General features: G+C 39.8%; 3 protein-coding genes across 6 annotated transcripts in view; 1 reads left to right on the forward strand and 2 right to left on the reverse strand.

The window, feature by feature from the left end:
* The window catches only part of klhl43 (kelch-like family member 43), a 12,414-nt gene extending 11,269 nt beyond the window's left edge, over positions 1 to 1,145 (forward strand). The window contains exon 7 of the mRNA XM_078267494.1: positions 94 to 1,145. Within this exon, the coding sequence (XP_078123620.1) occupies positions 94 to 892 (799 nt within the window). The 3' untranslated portion in view covers positions 893 to 1,145. The remainder of the gene's footprint in view (positions 1 to 93) is intronic.
* A 2,374-nt stretch (positions 1,146 to 3,519) lies between these two features.
* rpl11 (ribosomal protein L11) lies at positions 3,520 to 7,122 on the reverse strand. The gene is made up of 6 exons (XM_078268110.1): positions 7,035 to 7,122; positions 6,175 to 6,325; positions 5,820 to 5,926; positions 5,186 to 5,317; positions 3,833 to 3,943; positions 3,520 to 3,596 (listed from the first exon to the last, which is right to left on the reverse strand). The coding sequence occupies exons 1-6, from the start codon at positions 7,038 to 7,040 to the stop codon at positions 3,567 to 3,569; spliced, it is 537 nt and encodes a 178-aa protein (XP_078124236.1). The 5' UTR covers positions 7,041 to 7,122; the 3' UTR covers positions 3,520 to 3,566.
* A 286-nt stretch (positions 7,123 to 7,408) lies between these two features.
* Positions 7,409 to 19,272, reverse strand: LOC144528617 (cyclic GMP-AMP synthase). Of its 4 annotated transcripts, XM_078267314.1 has the most exons (10): positions 19,159 to 19,246; positions 18,625 to 18,770; positions 16,155 to 16,328; positions 15,218 to 15,450; positions 14,099 to 14,321; positions 13,779 to 13,909; positions 11,439 to 11,592; positions 11,171 to 11,270; positions 10,205 to 10,327; positions 7,409 to 8,377 (listed from the first exon to the last, which is right to left on the reverse strand). In XM_078267314.1, the coding sequence occupies exons 3-10, from the start codon at positions 16,291 to 16,293 to the stop codon at positions 7,987 to 7,989; spliced, it is 1,494 nt and encodes a 497-aa protein (XP_078123440.1). In that variant the 5' UTR covers positions 16,294 to 16,328; positions 18,625 to 18,770; positions 19,159 to 19,246; the 3' UTR covers positions 7,409 to 7,986. The 4 variants fall into 4 exon arrangements, with proteins under 4 accessions (XP_078123440.1, XP_078123442.1, XP_078123441.1 ...); XM_078267316.1 differs by having other exon boundaries at positions 11,439 to 11,577; positions 18,625 to 19,272; XM_078267315.1 differs by having other exon boundaries at positions 16,155 to 16,323; positions 18,625 to 19,269.
* Between the last annotated feature and the right edge of the window lie 664 nt (positions 19,273 to 19,936).

Consider the following 19,936-nt stretch of genomic DNA (forward strand, 5'->3'; position numbering starts at 1 on the left):
TATTTTGATAATCGATTTGAGTCATTTTGCTTCCTCTGGGAGTCTGAGCCCTTCTAAACATAAACATGACCGTCTGCTCTTTTCCTCCACCAGATATGATCCTCGCTTCAACACCTGGCTCCACCTGGCCAGCATGCGTCAGCGCCGCACCCACTTCTCTCTGACAGCCAGCGGCGGCCGCCTGTTCGCCATCGGCGGCCGCAACGTTGAGGGTCTGCTGGCCACCACCGAGAGCTACCTGCCCTCCTCCAACACCTGGCAGATGCGTGCCCCCATGGAGGTGCCCCGCTGCTGCCACTCCAGCGCCACCCTGCCCTCCGGAGACATCCTGGTGACCGGCGGGTACATCAACTGTGCCTACTCCCGCTCTGTGGCATGCTATAACGTAGACACCGACACGTGGATCGAGAAGTCCTCCATGGAGACACCCCGCGGTTGGCACTGCTCCGGCGCCCTCGGAGGGAAGGTGTATGTGGTGGGAGGAAGCCAGCTGGGGCCCGGCTGTGAGCGGGTGGATGTGCTCTCTGTGGAGGTCTTCTCCCCGGAGAGTGGTGCCTGGAGCCGGGCCGCCCCTCTCCTTCTCGGTGTGAGCACCGCCGGTCTGTCCCCGCTGGCCGACAAGCTGTACCTGCTGGGAGGCTGGAATGAGGCAGAGAAGCGCTACAAGGCGGCCGTCCAGAAGTACGACCCGGCCACAGACAGCTGGTCCATGGCCGAGGATCTGCCCGAGCCCACTGTGGGAGTGTCCTGCTGCACCCTGACCCTGCCGCCCCGCCACACACCGCGCCGCCAGCAGCACCGCAACACCCCAGCCCACGAAGAACAGCAGCAAGCCGGGAAGAACCGGAGCAGAGAGAGCAGCATGGCTCCTTCCCAAACCATCACAGCATAGAGAAACGTGCATGGGAGAGACTAGAAGAGGAGGGCTGGTTAAACCGCTGGACAACATCTGGATCATGTCTGCTCTTTATTCTGTATATATATATATAGAGTATGTTATATCTAGTGTATCTGGAAAAATTCACCTACTGAGTTACTAAAATGTATTTCAGTCTGTAATTAATTACACAAAAAATGTGGATAAAGAAAAAGAAACAGACAACAAAAAATACAACAAACTATAAAACAGTAGAAACATGGCAAACCAGAGCATTATTTAAGTAAAATATATTGTAGAAATATTTTAAATATATATATATATAATCTAAAATTATTATAGAGAATTTGATTGGACAACATTTAGCATATTTTCCATATATTTACACAATTTAGATATAGCATTGGTCCTTTTTGAGGTGATTTTAGGGTTTCTAAAAAAATGTTTTTTACTTGACATTAGACCTACATTTTTATAATTACTAGAGAAAGATGCTAATTTGAATGCCCAGGTTGTGCAAGAAAATAAAAGAGAGATCGCATGATCCAAAGTGGTCTCAGAAAAGGTAGATAATGGATGAATTGTAGAGTGGAGCAGGTGGAGGTAGAGAGGTGATGGGTGGATGATGGAAAGAAGGGAACAGTGGCTGTCTGCGTTTGAGCGGGTTGAAAAACCTCACTGTGAATCCCCTGGCAGTTTGTGTACAAAGATGCATCTAAGCAGTGTGTGTGTGTGTGTGTGTGTGTGTGTGTGTGTGTGTGTGTGTGTGTGTGTGTGTTGTTTAACTGTGAAAATAAATGTGAATGTGTGTGCGTGTGTGTGGTGTGTGTTCGCAACGAGTGATTGACAGGAGGAAAATGAGGCAATTCTGACAAAAAGTGCAAAAATCAAGATTTGTCACCAGCAAAGTTTAAATATTTCTCATGAGGATCAAAGCAGGTCAGCAATAAACCAACCTGTTTGTTTGATTTATTTTATGGTTATCTGTCAGAAGTAGTGTAGCTCAATTGTGATAAAAGTATTTATAGACTTAGTAAATATATATTTTATAAGTGCAATGGAGTAAAAGGATTTAGAGTGAACACGAGGAAGGCGAGTGAACTAAACACAGGTGAGATTTCTTGATTGTAAGATAAAATATTTTAAATAATTACAAAACATCTTAAAAGAAAGCATAAAAATCTGCAAAATATAGATAAAAATCTAACAAAAAAATCCACCCAAACCTCACCCATGTTTGAGTATTTGCCGTCCTCAGACATCTAATTCTTACCGAAACTAAGACAAACCAAATGAAGAACCAGTGAGACTCCAGCAGGTGGAAAGAGTAACTGCTTAAAAGCTGCAACTGCATATTGAGAGTTATTGATAAATATTATTTATCAGTAGATGCAATGAGGCTAATCTGGCTCATTTGATTGGATGAATCCCTCTGTATTTGTTAGTGGGTGAGCTCTGTGCTGGTGGTTTCACTGAATAAAGCCAATGCGATTAAAACATGCCGATTTCCTGTCTTATTTTTTAGCTATACGTACAGACTGGGCTGCTGGGAAATGTAGTACAACCACAGAAAAGTTATTAACTGGCTCTGCTTATGTGCTGCTAGAAACACATCATCCAAAGTCAGGTTAAGATAAATTGAGCATTGAATTCAGCAATAAGTGACATGGAGCAGGATTGAAAGAGACTTTGATGGAAGGATTCAGATACCTTTACTCAAGTACCAGAAGGAACACCACAATGTAAAAACTATTCAATGTTTAGGAAGTTCAAAGTATCAGCAAAACGTGTAGTACTCGTGGCCCCTTTCACTACTGTATTGCAACTAAATGACGCAATTAAGTGTAAGCAGCATTTTGATGTTGTAGCTGTGGAAGAATAAAAAAAAAATAAAAAATAGTTTTTACTGGTAATGTTTTAGTTACTTTGCATTAATGTTGCCTAATAATAGCTGTCAAATGTGGAGCAATAAGTTCAATATTCGCTCCTGGAATGTAGTAGAAAAAATAAAAAATACATATGAACTTAGTTTCAATTACTTTACCTGCCCAGATGTCAGATTTCCCCACAGATACAGTAGGGAAAGAAAACACTTCCTGGGTGCACGATATCTCAGTTGGTAGAGCAGGGGTCCATATATGGAGGGTCCCCCCCCCCCCGACACAGCGGGCCCGGGTTAGACTCCAACCTGCGGCCCTTTGCTGCATGTCATTGCCCCTCTCTTCCCCCCCCTCCCTTCCATGTTTTTAGCGGTTCTGTCAATACAAGGCCTAAAAATGCCCCCCCCCCCCAAAAAAACAAACACATTTCCTGGTTTGTTCCTGTATTCTTGCCAGAGCCATCTTTCATAACCGTTATATTATTTCCAGACGTTTCCATAGTTGGGGATTTTGTTTGGAAAATTTCTCTGGATAACTCGATCAATCTGCCTCGACAACAGGGCACCGATCTTTAAAAGTCAAAGTCCAATCTGATCGGAAAAAAAAAAAACTGACCTTTCTACAAAATTCACTCAGTCCCCAGCAGTTAGATTACACAACTGCACACAAAGAACATCAACTGGAGGCACAACACTGATTAGTAGCCATGTTTAAAAATCTGAGAGACTATAGAAATACCAGAGTAACAACACGAGACAAGAGTTATTTTTTTCCGATTTTATTTGTTACAAACATCAAAAGGTGGTCCTTTACTTGCCGGGGAGGATGATGCCGTCATACTGAAGATAAAAGAAATAAATGTATTAGAATTTAATCTGCAGTAAAAAAATACAACGCAACATGCAGGATGCCACGAGATTAACCCCCCCCCCCCCGCAACAATGAAGAAAATATTAACAAAACCACAATTTTATGAGTTTCAAGCCACCAAATCTCCCATCATAAACATGTTTGATGTAACATGAATGTAAGGTAATTCTCTCTTTCAAATGGTCAATATGAACTCATCACTCACTTTCTGCTGGAACCAGCGCATGGCCTCCTCTTTGCGGATGCGGTGCCTGAAACCGATGCGGCCTCTTTTCCGCTTCTTGTCGGCGATGCTGAAGCCGGGTCTGCCCAGAACCTGAACACCAAAAGGGGGAGGGGGGGCAAACAGAGCTGGTCAGAAAAGCTGGTAAAAAAATAAATAAAAAACACCTGTTGAATATAATGTTGGAAAATTCTGGGATTTAAGATTCAGTAACAGAAGTCCAGTGTTGATTTTCAACAACCCGAAAAAACATTTACCGTGACATAAAGACCTGTATCTTTACATTTGAGAAGCTGCGTTTAAAAATGTCCACTTGATAAATGATTTGAAAGATCACTTGCTTAATATTTAAATCAAAACGTATCAGCTTATCGTTTCAGCACTATAAGAAATGTTGCTTATTTTACACAAGAAATCAGTTTTATAGTCGACAAGAGTCGGCCATACAAAGCAGTCAAAGTAAGTATACTCTATACTGCTATCAGCACCTCAGATACTGCATCAGGTCTCAAGGTGCCTAGTCAACATGACAGCTGACCATGGAAATGATTTACTTCAAACATAATAGCATTTAACTATTTCACTTTCTCCGTTGACCACCTGAGGAAGTAGTAACCAGCAAAGTTAAACTAAATATAGAAATATTAGAATGTCACTACAAACAAATTCACTCAGCTGCATCTTAACAGTGAAAACACATCGGGCGCGCGTAGCGTAGATACATGCCCGATCCCACACCTGGCCATTCATACCGGACACGTACTTCTACGCGGTGCTCACAAAGCGATCCTTCTATCGGCTCCCTTTCTCTCCAATAAAAAGACACAGGATGAGTGTGAAAACTGTGGCAATTGTAGCCTGTGAGAGTGTCACTTTCTGTCCATCGCCTCTCTGTGTGCCTAATTGCATGTCTTGCTGCGAGAAGTCACAACAACCAAAATCACCATGAACCTAGGTGTTCATTTTGAATGGTTTTATTTTCACTGTAACCCTGAACCTCAAATCATGTCACACTTAGTATAAAACATTATTAACAATACAAAACCCTCAGCAGTTTTAACTGTCCCACCAAAACATATGACAGATATGACAAAATAAAATGACAATTATTTAACTTCCAAGACAATTACAGCTATTTTGTATTCATTTAATGACAAATATTCAGCCACAATTTAAAAAAATAAACATCTGTATTAACGCCACTTTTACACACAAACGTCCAATCTGTGCCGTTACCGATAAGAATCTTTTTACATCATAAATGGCTTCAGCAGCTCACACCACATTCTCAAACCCATCACCAGCATAATTAAGTATATTATGTTTGCAACTCACCACGTAAAAGTCCAGTCCGTAGATGCCGATGCTGGGGTCGTACTTGATACCCAGATCGATGTGCTCCTGGATACCGAAGCCGAAGTTTCCGGTATCGGAGAAGTTGTTCTTTCTCAACTCGTACTCACGCACCTGGAAGCAGGAAGCAATAGTGTGTTCATAAGATCGTAACACATCTCCAAATTAAATAATTATCCAGCCCTAGTGCGTGACAAACCGTCCAACGAAAGTATTCAGACATTGCTTTTTAGTTTCTCTGCGTTTTTAGGAAGTTGATGACAAAACTAAAGCCACTGTCAATTGTACTAGCAAGCCAGAGTATGAGGCAAAATATATTTTACATGAGCCCATTAACTTTGTCCAAAACTATGTCCTTTACTTTAACATTTAATAATTGTAATTCAAAGTTCACCAAAATCAGCTTTAGTTTTTATTTTACCAGATATATCCAATTCATTTTGAAATACTGAATAGCTCCAACTATTCACAACAATCTGAAAAGGGCACACTACCCTTTCGCTGATCTGCAACAAAAAGTTGTTTAAAAAAAAAAGTCCTTAGCCAAAAAAGAAGAGGTTGTGAACGACTGAGGTAGGGAGAAATTTAGAAGAATAAGCAACATGGACTTCCTCACCTTGAGTCCTTTTTCCAGGATCTCTTCTGCTTTGGCACCACGGACGGTGCAGTGGACAGCAATCTTTTCATTTCTGCGGATACCGAAGGATCGCACAGTGTAGCGGGCTGCGAAAAGAAAACCTAACATTAAACACAGTACAGCGGCATCTCGAACCCTTTTATGTTAACCCAACTTTATACTGTATAATCACTTCCACTCTTCAGCCAGGATTTACCTTGACTGTCAGCTGCTAGTCTTAAGTTTAGCACCTTGAGAAATATGTACAATTTGGCTTTTTCATCATGGAAACTCTACAACTGCTTAAGTCAACACTTCCGCAGCTTAAGCTCCTATCCTCCACACAAACACTCACCCTTGGAGAACACGGGGGTCTGTCCTGTGAGCTGCTCCAGCACCTTAGCAGCACGGGTCAGTCTGTCTCCGCTCTCACCGACGCAGATGTTCAGGCAGAGCTTGCGAATGCGAAGCTCTCTCATGGGGTTCTCCTTCTTCTCACCCTGGTCCTGGAGGACACCAAATAAAATGTTTAGATTCACACCACAAAATGACAAAAACAGAACTCCGAAACACCTGACTACGAAGCAGTTACTGCTGCCATGTTGAGTTTACCTACTAGCACTAGCCTGCTGACAGGTTAGCATGGACAAGTTAAATAAACCAACGTGTCAACAGTTTCACCCGAGATTCAGTTTAATCATCACAATTATTATTTTCTCTAAATCCACGAGCCCTGACACTGCTCTTCTGTCGGACATCTAACTCAACAGTCTTCGACCAACACATGCCGGCCGGAGAACATGTCCGTACATATCCCTACTGCTACTACTGTTAGTGTCACAGATCACATAAGTGTCCGGAAATTAAATAGCTTTTCTACACAACTAAGAAGATCATATAAAGATCAACATGTCTGCTGTGTCACCGCAATGTCATCATATAGCTGTAATATCGCTTTTAATTACTTAATCAGTGTACGAGGGGGCCGTATTTTCCAGTAGCTAACGTTAGTCTGTTAGCATCACTCGGTTTTTAGTTTTACTGTCTTCTGTTACATTTATTAACGAAATAAGACTCTAGTTTAATAATACATAATGGAGTTTAGGTCTCTGTACGTCAATCAGCAGCTAGGATAACCCCACAGCTCCGATGATTGTGGATTTCAACTACAACTTCACATTTGATCGCCATCGTACGACTTGAGACAGTACTCACCGCCATGTTGGATCACTAGAAGAGGACGTTACGTTTCCGGCGAGGGAAATTTATAGTGAAGTGTTCGCCGCAAATTAACTCGGGGAGAATTCGCGTAGAAACGCGAGGGTTCCGGTTCACGGCCCCAAAAGCAAAATATTAGTTAAAACAACAAAATGTGTAAATTATTTTTTATCGTCAGCAGCAATCATTTATCAATATAAAATTAATCAGCAACAGTTTTGATAATCAAATAATAATTAAAATCATTTTCAAGATTCACAAATATGTGGATTTGCTATTATTTAATATAATTATTGTGAATTAAATATTTTTCTTGGTTCTGACTTTTGGTTGGACAAAACAAGAAGAAAAATGTCAGCTTGGGCCTGGGAAATTGTGATGGGCATTTTATTATTTTCTTACACTTTGATTGAGAAAATAACAATCACAATAATTAACAAAACAATCATGAGTTGTTGCCATATTTATTATTTTTCACTGTATATGCTTTTGCCACAGACATTTAACACACTATATTCCTTATAACAAAAACAGATGACAAAACAAAACACAATACCAAAAACATTCAAACAAAAGTTACCAAATAAACAAAATAATTTAAATTCATATAGGAAATTTCTAAACAAAAGACTTGCAGAGAGATGACATCAGTCTCAACTGAAATAAACAAAATGTGTTTTAAAACATGGATATGTTACTGATGTTTTGTCTTTTTGAAAATAACTGCAAGATTAATGGCTCACATTAAAACATTTCTGAAGCAATCTGCATTAAACATGAGTATAATTATTATCCTTTCACATTATAAATATAGAGTCACAGTTTCATTCAAATCAATAAGAAATTATGCCCTTTACTACCTTGTTTTCACTTGATGTATACACTCCATAAAAAGAGGGAGTGTATGTAATATTTCATATATTTAGTGTGTATCCTATTTTCCCATCACTTACATACAAAATAGGACACAAACTACAGCTACAGCAAACACTAGGACCAGTTTATTTACAAATGCAGTGTCCAGACAGCAAACTGCAGTCAGAATAGACGACTGATCGCTGGACATCTCAGAGGTGTCGTCTTCTGAAGAACTCATTAGTCTGAGAAGTGGGAGAGGAGCTGGAGGCTTCAGCAGTGGCAGTCCTTCCCTCCTCTGCTCCTCCAAGGCGTTGATGAGGAAAGCCAGCGCTTTTTGGGGGAAGACAGCCGCGGAGAAGAGGTTGCAGTCAGGAACGAAGAAGTGAGGGAGGAGGCCTGTGCAAGCGTGGGACTGCAGAGCCCTGAGGAGGTTCAGGAAGCAGGCAGGGAGCTGCTGGCAAGCCCACATGGAGTCGTCAAACCTGACAGGGGGAAGAAGACGTCAGAGAAATGATGATACTGACAGATATTTATCAGTAGTTTTTACAATCTGTACTACTAATATCATTTCAAACACCACTACAACTTCTATTGCTACAACAAACTACCAATGATTGCTAAATAAGGCTGCAACTGGTGATTATTTGTATTATTTATTAATCATCTAAACTTCATTAAATGATTAATTCATTACCCTTGTGCATAGGGACATGTTTTTAATTTTTAATAATTATTGCTGTGCTAATGCATATGGCATACATTTTCTGGTGGTTCAACCTCAGCTCCTATAATACGTATATAATAAACTGTGAAGCCAAACTCTCATTCAGAGCCTTAAAAACAAAAATGTCCCCATTGAAACTAAAATGTTTGATCCCACGGCCATTACACAATAAAATCATGCATTCTATTATATCAGACTTTCAATCTAGAGCCCTGGCTTTATAATTGTAGTTTTTACTATTTTCCACCAGATTGAGCCATTTTCTCACGTTTGCCCAAGGTGGCAAATACATGCTATTAACAAGGTTTTCAATAGGGGCACTTCTGTGCTTACATGCATCGACTAATGATTTTATTGATTAATCTGTCGCATTTAGTCAAATGCCAAGAAAATAGTAAAAAATGATGAAAAGATGTAGCCTAGAAATCTAGACGCACCCTAGCGGCAGCAAAAGTAATTTGCAGCCAGGGGGGTCTAGCAACTCTGCGTTGGCTTGCGAGCTGTAAAAACCAAACTCTGGCCGGGCCAATCACATTGTGTATAGAGTCGGTGGGCGGGCTTATGGTTGCTGCTGCTGGGAACAGCAGTCTTTCGAATTGGCTTTGGCCGCGACTCTGTAAGACTTGGAGTTAAGCTTTTCTTTGAGAAAAGAACAAAGAATGGCACTGAAGTCATTCTTAAAAAAGGAAGACGTGTTCGGGGGTTTGGCGACTGGATACCTTCTTCGTTACTCTGGTTGGTTGTAGTGCTATCCTATTGCGTGCAGAGAGAATTTGAAAGACAATCATTTATCCCGCCCCTCGGACTGAGCCCTGTCAATGGTGAGTTCCCAGACCCAACATCCTGATGTGGGTCAGGCTAGAAAAGATGTCTTTTAACCTTCAAAACTGACTCTTTTGGCCACTTGGGGGCAGTGGAAACAAGTTAAAACATATATAAATTGTACGGTTGATATGTTAGCAAACAGTTGCTTTTCCACCTCCAGCAGACACGGAGCAACATTATCATTAATTTGTAATTGTGTTTTTGTCCAATTTTCACTCTCTTTTAGCTCTGTTTTTGGTCTCTACCAACTCCTGCAGGAAATCTGTCTCTTTAGGTGCTAAATGCTCCACTTTGTTCACCAGCTAGTCTCTAATTGTGTATGTCTGCTGTTTGGTGCTGAGCAGGTTGTATACAGTGGGTTTTTAGAGTTTTTTTTCACTGAAAACGACGCTATGAGAGTGGTGAGAGTAAACCAAAAGAGTAAGGTTGCAGACTGGGCAGCTAAACAATGAGCTGAAACTTGTTGTAAAGCTCTGTAAAGCCGAGCAGAGCTGCAGATTCAGGTGATAATTATCTGTGGGTTCATCACTACGACTTCTTTCACATTGTTTAAAAAAATATAGATAATAGACGCTTTAAATGCACAAACATCCAATAATATTCACTTAACTATTGGCACCTTTACTGAAACCGTTACTGCTACAACAACGTCCACACATCAGTACTGCTGATACAACAGCTACTTACAAGACTTCTACAACAACTACTGGTGCTATCGTTGCCATTACCATCACAATGACGATATTTTAATAATAATTACCTAATGGACAGGGTGTGGAGGAAGGCGGTCTTCCCATGGTACGAGCAGAGGTGATCCAGCTCTTTGGGGAAACGTTGTTTCAGGCCCTCAATCAGAGACTTGAGGAGCATCAAGCACTGTTTACTACCAGAGAGAAGATGAAATCATTTATTGTAAAAGGGCTGCAAGAAAAACTATTTATTCCAAATAAATTTGTCAACTGTTTATCTAAAAACTTGAAAAGCCTCTTTAGTTGGCGGCTTTTATAATGTCCTTTTTTCAAATCTCTTCACCTTTTGTGCTTCTATTAAATTGTTGACTATGTACAGAATTTACTGTTTTCTTTTAAAGTACTACATCACCTTTAATAAGGCACACTTTATAAAGGGTTTAAAAGTTGTAAGTAATTGCATTATTGGTTCAATAATAATTTAGATTAGTTGTAAACCATTTATAAGAACAAAGTTGGGGTTGCCAGGTTTGAAAAATCCTTTGTTTCTGGTAATAATGCAGTTATTCATGATGGTAATAAATGTTTATCTTTAATAAGCCATCACGTATGTAGTTATAAATGTTAATTTTTCATTAATAAAAGGTTGTATTATCACATCTGAAGTCTAATAAGTTAAGTTAATAAATGGATTGTTTGCAGCTCTTTTCTGGTCAAATGGTCGACCAGTCAAAGAGATTTTTCACAACCTGGCAATCTTATTATTCTGGTCTATAAAGCATTTGTAAAGGATTTCTTAACTAATCAAACCATTAATTAAAACTAAGAAACCCTTTATAAAAAAGTGTCTCATTAGAAAGTGGTATAGAAAATGCTATAAATACTAAACATGCAATCAGTTGCATTTTTAAAGCACTTTTATCAACATGTTACTATTCAAGTGATACCACACTGTCCTGTGTGACGCTGCACGGCTCCTACAGCTAACAAAATGATTCGATGTGGAGGATGTGAAAATAAACAGTGCAGAGTCTCACCGGCAGCATTTGGTGGCTTTGCTCTCACAGCAGGTTTTCTTGTTGCCATGGCTCCTGATGATTTTCTTCTCAACGTGAGAGAAAGAAATCCTCCAACTTTCTATGACAGACAGAGAAAAACAAACCTGAAGGGATGATTTCACCGTAAAAACAACTTCAGGTCGGAAAGTTTTTTCTTGCAGAAACATCATCGACAAATAGACTTCTATATTTCGTCACAGTCACTGCTGTTCACATACAACAACAGCCAGACCGACGTTTCTCTCACCTTTGGCGTCCTCGCTGAGGTTTCGTCCTTTGAGCCTCTTTGGTATGAAGTAACACGGTAAACTTCTGATTTCTTGGCGAACCTTCTTTCCCAGCCATTTGTCCACATCTGGACCGTTACGCACAGCGAGCGGCCAGCCCTGAGAGAAGTGAATCTTTAGACAGGAACAAGGACAAGTGTTACATTAAGGTCAATACTACTGTCACCAGGGCATGGAATTAACACCCGACCACCCGCCAAATGCGGGTGAATTTTGCAATTGGTGGGTAACTGTCAATCTACCTGCCAAATTGGCAGGTAGCCAATGAGAATTGAGTGATTCAGACGCGTAACTATCGATAAGCAGGGTACGCGGTTGCTTACAGGCCTGGTCCAATCAGGGGCCCGCATCACTGGAAGAAATTGATTGACAGCTGGGGCCCCCTATCGCATTTTCATTACTCACACAATCCCAGCAGTCCCACGTGCAGCCACTGACCAAGCGGGAGTGAGAACGGGTACAATTAATTTCCTTGTTTCTTTTATGAAGGCGAGACATGTGTGACTCAACCATCTCACATTTAACAACAAAACGTACAGCGAAAGACCGTGCAAAACATTTCAGACCATCCTGCCAACATGTATACATTGTATCATCAATGTAGCGGTAGAGATTTTTCACTCTAAAGTCAGCGGCTGCTGTTTCAATCTGTCGGCTGTCTGCAGCGGGCGGGGCTGTTGCTCCGTTTCCGCCGCGACTGACGCGCACACACACAAACACACACGGTGGATGCAGGAAAAAATGCAGATGAGATGTACAGTTTGACCTAAATTGAGGACAGCTGCGCTCGTTATTGTAAGTGCAATGATAAGTTAAAGTCCAATAAGTACTTTATCAAACCGTATGAATGTGTGTCCCAGGCCAGGATAGGAAATTAACTAACAATTAATCAACAAGCCACTGACAATGACAGATATGTTCATATTTGATTCATTCAATAAATTATTATTTTGTGTCTTAAATCCACCAGCCATTTTCATATTATACCAACATTTGCAGCATTTTTGGTAAGGTTCCTAGAAAATCTCAGCCCAGAGTAATTAATTAATAGTAATAATTATTATTCTACCCAAAACAAGTTTCCTTTTTATATATTTTTAATTGTTAAGAACTATACAACAAAGATTGCAACTTTTTTGCAACAACTCATGTGTTATGGTGTGCATTCACCAGTGTTTTTTTGTTGTTGTGGTGCGCATAGGCTACTCCTGATTTTGTCAGTCATCTCATCTCTTATATGCAGTGGAGTAATGAGCCAACACCGGGCCCCTATGCAGGATTATCAAGGCGGGCCCCCCTACTACAGCACGTGATGACGGCGCAATGTCCACGAGGTGGCTACCATCAATAGGACAGGATAGGATCATAGAGACACAGCAATTCCTGTTTTTCACCCTTTATGAGGCAAACAAAAGAAACTGGCTGGTAAAAAGTCACTGTGGCTGGTGGTCAAAAAAGTAAACTTCATGCCCTGACTGTCACTATTACTACCTGTACTACTATTACTACCTCTGCCATTACATTAGTACATAGTACAGCTACTACTACCTTTACAATTATGACTTATAGTGCTAATACGAGAGGTAAAAGTATCAGCTTTTTGTAAAAAACTAGAGTACTAAAGTAAAGTTAGCTAAGTATTTTAGAAGTAAACAAACATTATTATCCAGTGGTGGAAAGCAAGTAAGTTCATTTATTTATAAACTTAAGTACAATTTTGAGGTACTTGTACTTTACTTCAGTGTTTCAATTTTTATGTTACTTTAAACTTCTACTCCACTGCATTTCAGAAGCAAATATTATACTTTTTACTACACTACGTTTTAAAACTTTTGTTACTACAAAGTACTTTGCATAATTTGGCTCTTTTGCCCATACAAGGGAAGGAATCACTGGATCCTCATACACCAACACTTTAGAAATTTTTTAATGTACATAGTTACAGTACTTTTACCTTGATACCTTACAGTGACTGAGAGTATTGGGAATAAATCGTAATAAATTAAGATACAAATAAATCCCATGAATTTAATCTTCATAAAACCTTAAAGATACTGAAATATATGCACCTTTAGTTACTGTTAACATCAAGTTAACACGGTAAAGAAAACATAGATACAGATGTGTGTATTCTATTTTATATGTAAAATATATATTAATGCATTTGGTCTTTTTTTCTAATCTCCTAAATCATATAAAGATTTTATGTATCTTTCTTCAGTGTCTGTAATCAGAGAACCATAGATGATTTTAAATCTCTGGACTTACACTACTCCTCATAAAACAAATAAAATGATTACCTCCAGAGCAGGAACCAGGTCCACAGAGATCAACTCATCACTGTTGATTTCCGGCCTGCACAGAGACAAAGTCACAGCTGGCGAGTGAATTCGCTTCCTGTTCACCTCCCAGCGACAGCCCTCCTCAGGCACTGGAAGCATGGATACATAAATATAGACAATTATTCACGTTCCCAAAGTGAGAAGGAGGTCAACAAAATATTAAAAAAAAAAAAAGTGTAGAAAACGAGTCCTGATCATTCCAACTCCAACAGAAAGTAGAGGGCTGATGATTGTTACAAAAACAACAACAGATGAGGAATAAAAGGTGATGATCAGACCTTTGTATGTCTTGAGGAACTTGCGGACCAGGCAATACATCTCACTCAGGAACTTGCTCGATGAGAGGGTGCACTCATTCTCCAGAAGAAAGGCTTGTATGGGGCCCCGAGTGGGCCGGGCAAGATCGATCCGGTAAAAGAGGCCGCCGTCGAGGTCGGTCATGTTGACGCGTGTGGGAACCTGAAGCTTTAGCATCATGTCAAACTCATCGGGGCTGTGGATCTGAGATTCAACGCAACACAGAGACAATGGTGGTGCTTGTTTGTCTTTCATACACTTGAAATGTCTTTTTACTTTCTCTCTTCTCTCTACTGCCCAAACCATCATGCAACACTGATTTAATCTAATAATAAGCATAAGCATTAATGTGTATCACTTTCAGTGGGGGTAATTTGAATGACTTATATAAATAACACATTTTCTCTACTGGAAGGGCACCCTTTTTCCCAACCTTTTTGGTCTGAAGTAGCCCCACGGTCCTGTCAGATGAACTCAAGTACCCCTTCATCGATTCCCAATCTGTGTCCCAAATGGATAACACTATTCATTATATAAAAGTGGACATTGTTCATTTTTTCAAACAATTGAACTATCAATAATTAGGTTGGTTTGGTCGACAAGCACGCAACTAATACTCAGAGTGAAGCTGAATGTTACAACTATTTATCCATTACTTTTAGTTAATCATTTGAACTGTTTAGTAATTTCTTTTAGCTATTTATTTCTAGCATTCATTACTTTAAGCTATCTGCTTCTGTACTCGCTTGCTAACTAGTTTTTACACACATAACTTGAACATTACATAACGACGTAGTGTTCAGGTGTTACAGTTGACTTAATGTTAATATGTAGATATATTTGTTTAATCAAATCAGTTTTAATTTTTTTCAAATTAGTGCAGCTACTCTGCAATCATTCCACGTAACCCCTGGCAACTGCAGAAGTACCCCTGGTTGGGAATCACTGCCCTAGAGGGCACTGCATCATGTTTTATCCACCATAACGTCATCCAAGGGGGCACTTTTGCTGCAGTCGCCCCCCTCCCCACCAGTGTTTGCAGTAGTCTCTGTGGCTGTGTTGTTGCCATCAGAAATTGGGAGTTTTAATCACAACCTCACCTTAACTTTCTCAAAGTAGCTGCCGGTGTTGAGGAAGTCAGCTGACTGGAAGAAAGGCTGATCTCTGCTGCTCCGCAGGAATTTCAGCAGGTTGTCTTGGAAATCGTTGACCACCTCTGCAGCCCATCGGCGGTCGGTCATCCGGATCTTGAGGTCTTTAGCGTTGAGTTTGATCCAGCTGGTCAGCTCCGGGGAGATGGAGAGCGGCTCCTCAAACACTTTGGATCCCTCCTCTGCCAAGAGACAAGGACTGTAGCTAAGTACACTTACTCAACTTCTGTACCTATGTGCAAGTTTGAAACTTTACTTTCTGTCGTGCTTTTACAATTATTTCTAAATTACAATTTAGAAACATTGTACTGTGTTCCTTTATGTGTTGAGAAAATTCCTTTACTTCTTAAGTTAAATAAACTATTTAAAAACCCTCTTTGATCAGCTGGAAAATGCATCGTCACAAAAACAGGGCTGTTTTTCTGAAAAGTTGATTTTTGTAGCACAGCACCGCTACAAACATATGATGATGATCTTATAGACCATGATGCATTGCTGTAGATTAAACTACCCATCAGTATATAAAGGAGTTAAAATGAGCACAACCCTAAACATCTACAGCAGGAAAATGCAACACACACATAATGCAGGAGTAATATTAATCTAGAAACATCAGATATAAGTAAAACACTGACAGGGAACATTTTACTGCACAATAAATACTTTAAGTACTTTGAGTACATTTTGCAGATAATACTTAGTAATTTAAGGTTTTTTACTTGTAGTGGAGTATTTTCACAGTGTGGTATTGATACTTTTACTTAAGTAAAGGATCTAAATACTTCTACATTACTCACATCAAGCAACCATGCCAACAGAAAAAGGTATTTTGAGATGAGGATGTCAAAGTTTTACACACTGAAATTAATTTAAAGTGCAGCATCACCTGCAGCTCGTTGTTGCTGAGCTTTTTGTCTCTGTCTTGCTGGTGTGAGTCGCGCAGGACTCGGCTTCCCTCTGGTGCCGTCTTTACGCTGCTTTGCTTCAGTCAGACCGCCCTTCACATCTCTGTCCTCTCTGTCCATAACTCACACGTCTCAGCCTTGAATATTTATCTACACTAAACAGAGAAACACCATCTTATTGAACATTAGAGACTAGTAAAAAAAAGTTTGGATTGAAAGTTTTTAGTGTGTATGTCTGATGAAAGGACACAAGAGAACGATTTGTTCTAATGGGAAAAAGAGCATCAGGTCACTGTGATTTAGCTAAGTCACACAGCGTGTACATTATTATGGCATTCAAAATATAAGTAGGCTTAACTCAAACACAAGTTAAGGTACTGTTTCCACCCAAAAACTTTAAGTTTTATAAACATTACAGTCAATCTTTACATTTGATGTAGGTTTGCCTGATGTTTACTGATAATGTGCACTCCAACATAGCAAGTTAGTAAAACTAAACAAACTAAATCTTGGGAGTATTATGTAATAATGTATGTATTTATGTCCATCTGCAACACATTGCACAAACAATATTACTGTAATGTTTCTTTTGATGTTTTCCAGCTGCTAATTTAGGGTGTTTCATACAGTGCCTTGCAAAAGTATTCACTCTTTACCTATTTTGTTACATTACAGGCTTTAGTTCAATGTTTTTGAATGAAAATTGGCATATGCGTATGTATTCACCCACTTTGTTATGAAGCCCATAAAAAGTGAAATGATGTCCACCTGTGTGCAATCTAAGTGTCACATGATCTGTCATTACATATACACACCTTTTTTGAAAGGTCCCAGAGGCTGCAACACCTAAGCAAGAGGCACCACTAACCAAACACTGCCATTTAGAGTAAGGAACTCGCCAAACAAGTAATGGACAATGTTGTTGAGAAGTACAAGTCAGGGTTAGGTTATAAAAAAATATCCAAATCTTTGATGATTCCCCCGGAGCACCATCAAATCTATCATAACCAAATGGAAAGAACATGGCACAACAGCAAACCTGCCAAGAGACGGCCACCCACCAAAACTCACGGACCGGGCAAGGAGGGCATTAATCAGAGAGGCAGCACAGAGACCTAAGGTAACCCTGGAGGAGCTGCAGAGTTCCACAGCAGAGACTGGAGTATCTGTACATAGGACGACAATAAGCCGTACACTCCATAGTGTTGGGCTTATAGCAGAGTGACCAGAAGAAAGCCATTATTTTCAGCAAAAAACAAAATGCACGTTTTGAGTTTGCGAAAAGGCATGTGGGAGACTCCCAAAATGTATGGAGGAAGGTGCTCTGGTCGGATGAGACTAAAATTGAACTTTTCGGCCATCAAAGAAAACGCTATGTCTGGCGCAAACCCAACACCTCACATCACCCAAAGAACACCATCCCCACAGTGAAACATGGTGGTGGCATCATCATGCTGTGGGGATGTTTTTCAGCAGCCGGGACTGGGAAACTGAGTTGAGGGGAAAGATGGATGGTGCTAAATACAGGGATATTCTTGAGCAAAACCTGTACCACTCTGTGCGTGATTTGAGGCTGGGACGGAGGTTTACCTTCCAGCAGGACAATGACCCCAAACACACTGCTAAAGCAAGGTGGCTCTACAAAGTATTGACTTTAGGGGGGTGAATAGTTATGCACATTGACTTTTTCTGTTATTTTGTCCTATTTGTTGTTTGCTTCACAATTATATATATATATATATATATATATATACCTCTTCAAAGTTGTGGGCATGTTCTGTAAATTAAATGATGCAAATCCTCAAACAATCCATGTTAATTCGAGGTTGTAAGGCAGCAAAACACGAAAAATGCCAAGGGGGGGTGAATACTTTTGCAAGGCAGTGTACATCTATGACCCAGGGCCCACTGCTGTCTTATATATTTGATTTGGATATATATCTTACTGCAAGTCACCGCAAACAGCAGAGACCAGCACAAACCAGGAATGATCTCATGCTTCCGGTTTTATGATTTATTGTATTAGTCTTATGTCTTGTATGGTTTGTATTTTCTTGAGGTCTGAGTTTTGTGTTTTAATGTATCTATTGTTGAGTTTGTGTTTTGTCTTTTATGTCTTAAGTTTTATGTATTTTAAAGGCCCATCGAGGGAAAGGCATGGTAAATTAGCCTAGGGTATATAGTTTTATGCTACATACTTGTCCCTATACAAATAAATATGAAAAAAAGAAACCAGTGGAAGGCACTGCACACCGTAGAAACAAATGAAACCGTTAGAAACCAGTACATCCTACAATGGAAACCATTATAATCTATTAGAGACCAATTACAGAAAACATGGATAGATAGACAGATATATCAAAACATATATTTGTTAGTAAAATAGATGGATAGATAAATAAATAGGCAGATAGATAAAAATAGATATAGTTAGTACAACAGATAACTCACCTGTGTTTTAGAAGCTTCTGTTGCAAACAGAGAAGGTGACTATTGTGTCTTTCCTTCTCTCCAGCTCTATCCACTCTTTCCTTTCACTTTCAATTTCCATGAAATGGAATCTGAGGATAATGCCTCCCTAATGGATACCTGTCTGTCTGAAATCATTTACAAACACTTAAAGGTTAAAAATGGTGCCAGTTCCACTCATAAACCATGTTGGGCAAGTTACTTTAAATTAGTTATTCAGTTACAACTTATGAAAGTAACTATTGCGTTACTTTCAAGTACATTTTTAAATGCTCAAATGTGATAATGAAATGGACACTTAATACAATACATTAACAGAAACAATGTACACAAATCTAAACTATTTTAATGTTGCTGTGGGACAAAGTGAGACTAGCCTCCGAGCGAGGGAGAAGTGAGAGAGTGACTCTAGAGTCATAGTGAGAGAAACAAAGTGTCTCCCCTGTTCTTTCTGACCACGGTGGAAAATCTGTAGCAGGAAAAGTTAACCCTCTCCTTGATTTCATAACTCCATACCTGTCTCTCTCTCGTTGACTGACTCGCTTGTGTTGTTCGCATAGACAGTATATAAGGGGTTGTTCGTTGTGTGTCTGACTATGCGTGCTTTCGAACACCCGCCCAACTCTACCTCTGATTGGCTCACCATGATATTTTACTCAACCTCAGCCAATCGTCAGCATGTATGCGCTTGCGTCGTGCACTGCCCACTAACCAAGGAAGAACGGTTAAAAAAAGAATTTGCCTCTCGGCTCCGCTCGGCTCAGAGATCTATTTGGTCTGATGAAAAAAAAACAGCTTCAAATATAGTAATAACGCCGTTAGTAACGCCGTCATGTATAACGCCGTTTTTCCTATCACTGCTCATAAATAATATCAGTGTCACACTATAACAGTGCACACCTTTGAAATTATTCAGGTTACGTAGCAGTTCATCTATTGTACCAACTAAATAATAGGTTGCCATTTAACTTCTTATAGTGATGTAACAAGTTCCACAATAGGCATGCAGATCACAAAAAAACCTGTGCATTTATGAAGACTTGAAACCAATCTTCCCCAGTTGAGTTGATATGAGGAACTTATAAAGCTGATCATTCCTGTGGTCTCATGGTTAGCTCTGAACAGATGCCCAAAATCTTTGTATCCTGGAAACTCTTTCAAACCAAAATTCTCTACTTTTGGGCAGATTAAGCTGGAGGAACTTGAACAGATGAAGCAAGATAAAAATTGGTTGAGAATACTATTGAATGCTTGTAAGAAATCCCAAACTAAGAAATGGCTGAAGGATACATAT

Source organism: Sander vitreus, chromosome 14 (assembly GCF_031162955.1).
Source record: "Sander vitreus isolate 19-12246 chromosome 14, sanVit1, whole genome shotgun sequence".
NCBI classification, from domain to species: domain Eukaryota; kingdom Metazoa; phylum Chordata; class Actinopteri; order Perciformes; family Percidae; genus Sander; species Sander vitreus.

Excerpts from the sequence above, each read along its gene's own strand:
- rpl11 (XM_078268110.1), bottom strand. Across the intron at positions 5,318-5,819 it reads TCCTGGAAAAAGGACTCAAG|GTGCGTGAGTACGAGTTGAG; the intron begins GTGAGGAAGTCC and ends TCCTGCTTCCAG. Across the intron at positions 3,597-3,832 it reads TGCGCTGGTTCCAGCAGAAA|TATGACGGCATCATCCTCCC; the intron begins GTGAGTGATGAG and ends TTTTATCTTCAG.
- LOC144528617 (XM_078267315.1), bottom strand. The coding sequence starts at position 16,293 with ATGGACAGAGAGGACAGAGATGTGAAGGGCGGTCTGACTGAAGCAAAG. Across the intron at positions 14,322-15,217 it reads GCTACTTTGAGAAAGTTAAG|ATCCACAGCCCCGATGAGTT; the intron begins GTGAGGTTGTGA and ends GTTGAATCTCAG. Across the intron at positions 10,328-11,170 it reads AAAGCCACCAAATGCTGCCG|TAAACAGTGCTTGATGCTCC; the intron begins GTGAGACTCTGC and ends TCTCTCTGGTAG.